Genomic DNA, 2,030 nt, shown 5'->3' with positions numbered 1-2,030 from the left:
ATAAAGATTGACAGCTTTGGAAACCCTATAGGGCAGTTCTACTCTGTCCTAAAGGGTCACTATGAATTGAAATTGACTTTGTAGCAATGGGTTTAATCATTATGGAAATAGACAGCTGATCTTTTGGTTAGTAGCTGAGCACTTCACCACTGCATTTAGGAGGTATAATTTGTAATGATTTTTAGTAAAACTTTAGATTCCAAAGTATTATTTTTCCCATATGCCCTATGTTCTCACATGCCTTATGTACTCTGACCATTCTTGCCAATCATGCTTTGGTGGAAAGGTTGAGAAATACTGTGTTGGAGCATTTTTTCACCTAACACCCAGAAGGTCTATCCTCCTCACACATCTAATTTCATGCTCAGTATGGCCATAACTCATAGGTGGTTCTTTCATTTTAAGAAGACTGGCCTCACATTTGGTGGCCTTCCTGTTTCAACATGGGCTTTGGGCACAAACATGGTATTTTTTTCTTGGCTTTATTTTCTCTACACACTTTCCTGTCTGAGGCTTTGCTTTACAGCCTTCTGAGAGGCATGTGTTGCTCTGTGGATGACATAGAAACTGCTGTGAACAAAGAAGCTATGCTTAGATTATTATTGTTTTCTATATTCAAGTTGTCATAATTGATATTAGAGTTGTCATAATTGATTTGGAGAGGATGGATGTTTTGGTTACGTCTAGTGCCTAGGTATTTGACTGTTAACCAGAAAGTTGGTGGTTCAAACCCACAAGCCACTCTGCAGAAGGAAGACTGGGCAATCTACTTCTGTAAAGATTTTCCATTTCAGAAACCCAAAGGGGGTCACTATGAGTAGGAATCGACTTGATGGTAGTGAGTCTGGTTTGGTTTGGTTTTGATTAGTGCTGCCCTAACAGGAATATGCCACAAAAGAGTGGTTTCAACAAATAGGAGTTTATTCTCTTACTGTTCAGAAGGCTAGAAGTCGGAGTTCAATGTGCTAGCTCTAGGGACTGGGTGAAAACTCCTCGACCTTGGGCTTCAGCTCTGCCTTTTGCTCCTGGCCCACTGGAGCTGGAGGCATCTCTTCACTGAGGCAGCTGCTGACTACTGAGGCTGAGGAACCCAATGGCACAGTCCCAAAATTATCAAACCACATGGCAGCCCACTAATTCAAGTTCATTAATAGTCCCAAGACTAGCGGACAACATGGTAGGCTGCTGAATCATGTCTTGGCTACTTGCCAGATTCAAGTGTGCCAAAAGCTCAAGACCATTCCCAAAAACTTCTTATATACTGGAAGCAGACCACATCCCTAAAGCGTAGATTCCACCATGAAGTTGATTACCAGTCTCATTATGGGGAATGACTACAACCAGCTGCCCATCCATTCAAAACCAGGCCCATCCAAGTCGACACATAACCTTAACTATCACATTGACCTCTACATATTTCCTGGCACATCTAGGAGAGAACCATCTGTGCAGGATGGTCTATAGGACCGCTGAGTGGCCTCACGTCTTCTGTGGTTGCGGTCTGATGGATTTTCTTCCAGTTTCAGCAGGTTTACATTGCCAGGCACACTTTAAAACTCTTCCCTACAAAAATGAGTTCAGCATTTGTTTCTGTGGTGTGGATTTGGAATATCATTAAATAGGCACATATCTGGGAACATAGGGGTAATCTTGGTTTACGTGTAGCATTTAGTTAGTGACAACCTGCAATAATTGGAACAGATAGAACTCAAGAATTAGGAAAACTCATGAACATTTTATGGCATTATATTAATTATAAAACATTTTAATCTCCAAGATATATAGAATATAGAGCTCAGTCTGAGCTAGTATACTCAAAGTAGATTCTCATTTTAGTTTGCAATTTATAAGTACCTTCAATCTCTATGGAGTGGATTATATCACAATTATTATCACAGGTTATCAGCAAAGGAAATTCCAAATTGATTGCCCCAATTGTCGTGTTAATCCAACAGTCTAACAGAATTTTGATATATGTATCACATTAATAATTGAACTTTTTTTGAAAAACTAGTATGAGCCAAGCAAAT

At 39.9% G+C, this 2,030-nt stretch overlaps 1 protein-coding gene across 1 annotated transcript in view; it reads right to left on the bottom strand.

Annotated features, from left to right (window-relative positions):
• Positions 1 to 272, bottom strand: part of LOC103205809 (olfactory receptor 11H7-like) — a 5,167-nt gene extending 4,895 nt beyond the window's left edge. The window contains 1 exon segment of the mRNA XM_042782349.1: positions 257 to 272. Coding sequence (XP_042638283.1) covers positions 257 to 272 — 16 coding nt within the window.
• Positions 273 to 2,030: the final 1,758 nt, after the last annotated feature.

Source organism: Orycteropus afer, unplaced genomic scaffold (genome assembly GCF_000298275.1).
Source record: "Orycteropus afer afer isolate SDZICR_OR568_19922 unplaced genomic scaffold, OryAfe1.0 scaffold00292, whole genome shotgun sequence".
NCBI classification, from domain to species: domain Eukaryota; kingdom Metazoa; phylum Chordata; class Mammalia; order Tubulidentata; family Orycteropodidae; genus Orycteropus; species Orycteropus afer.
Note: the sequence above shows the minus strand (reverse complement) of the source record. Positions and strands in the feature narration are given on the sequence as shown.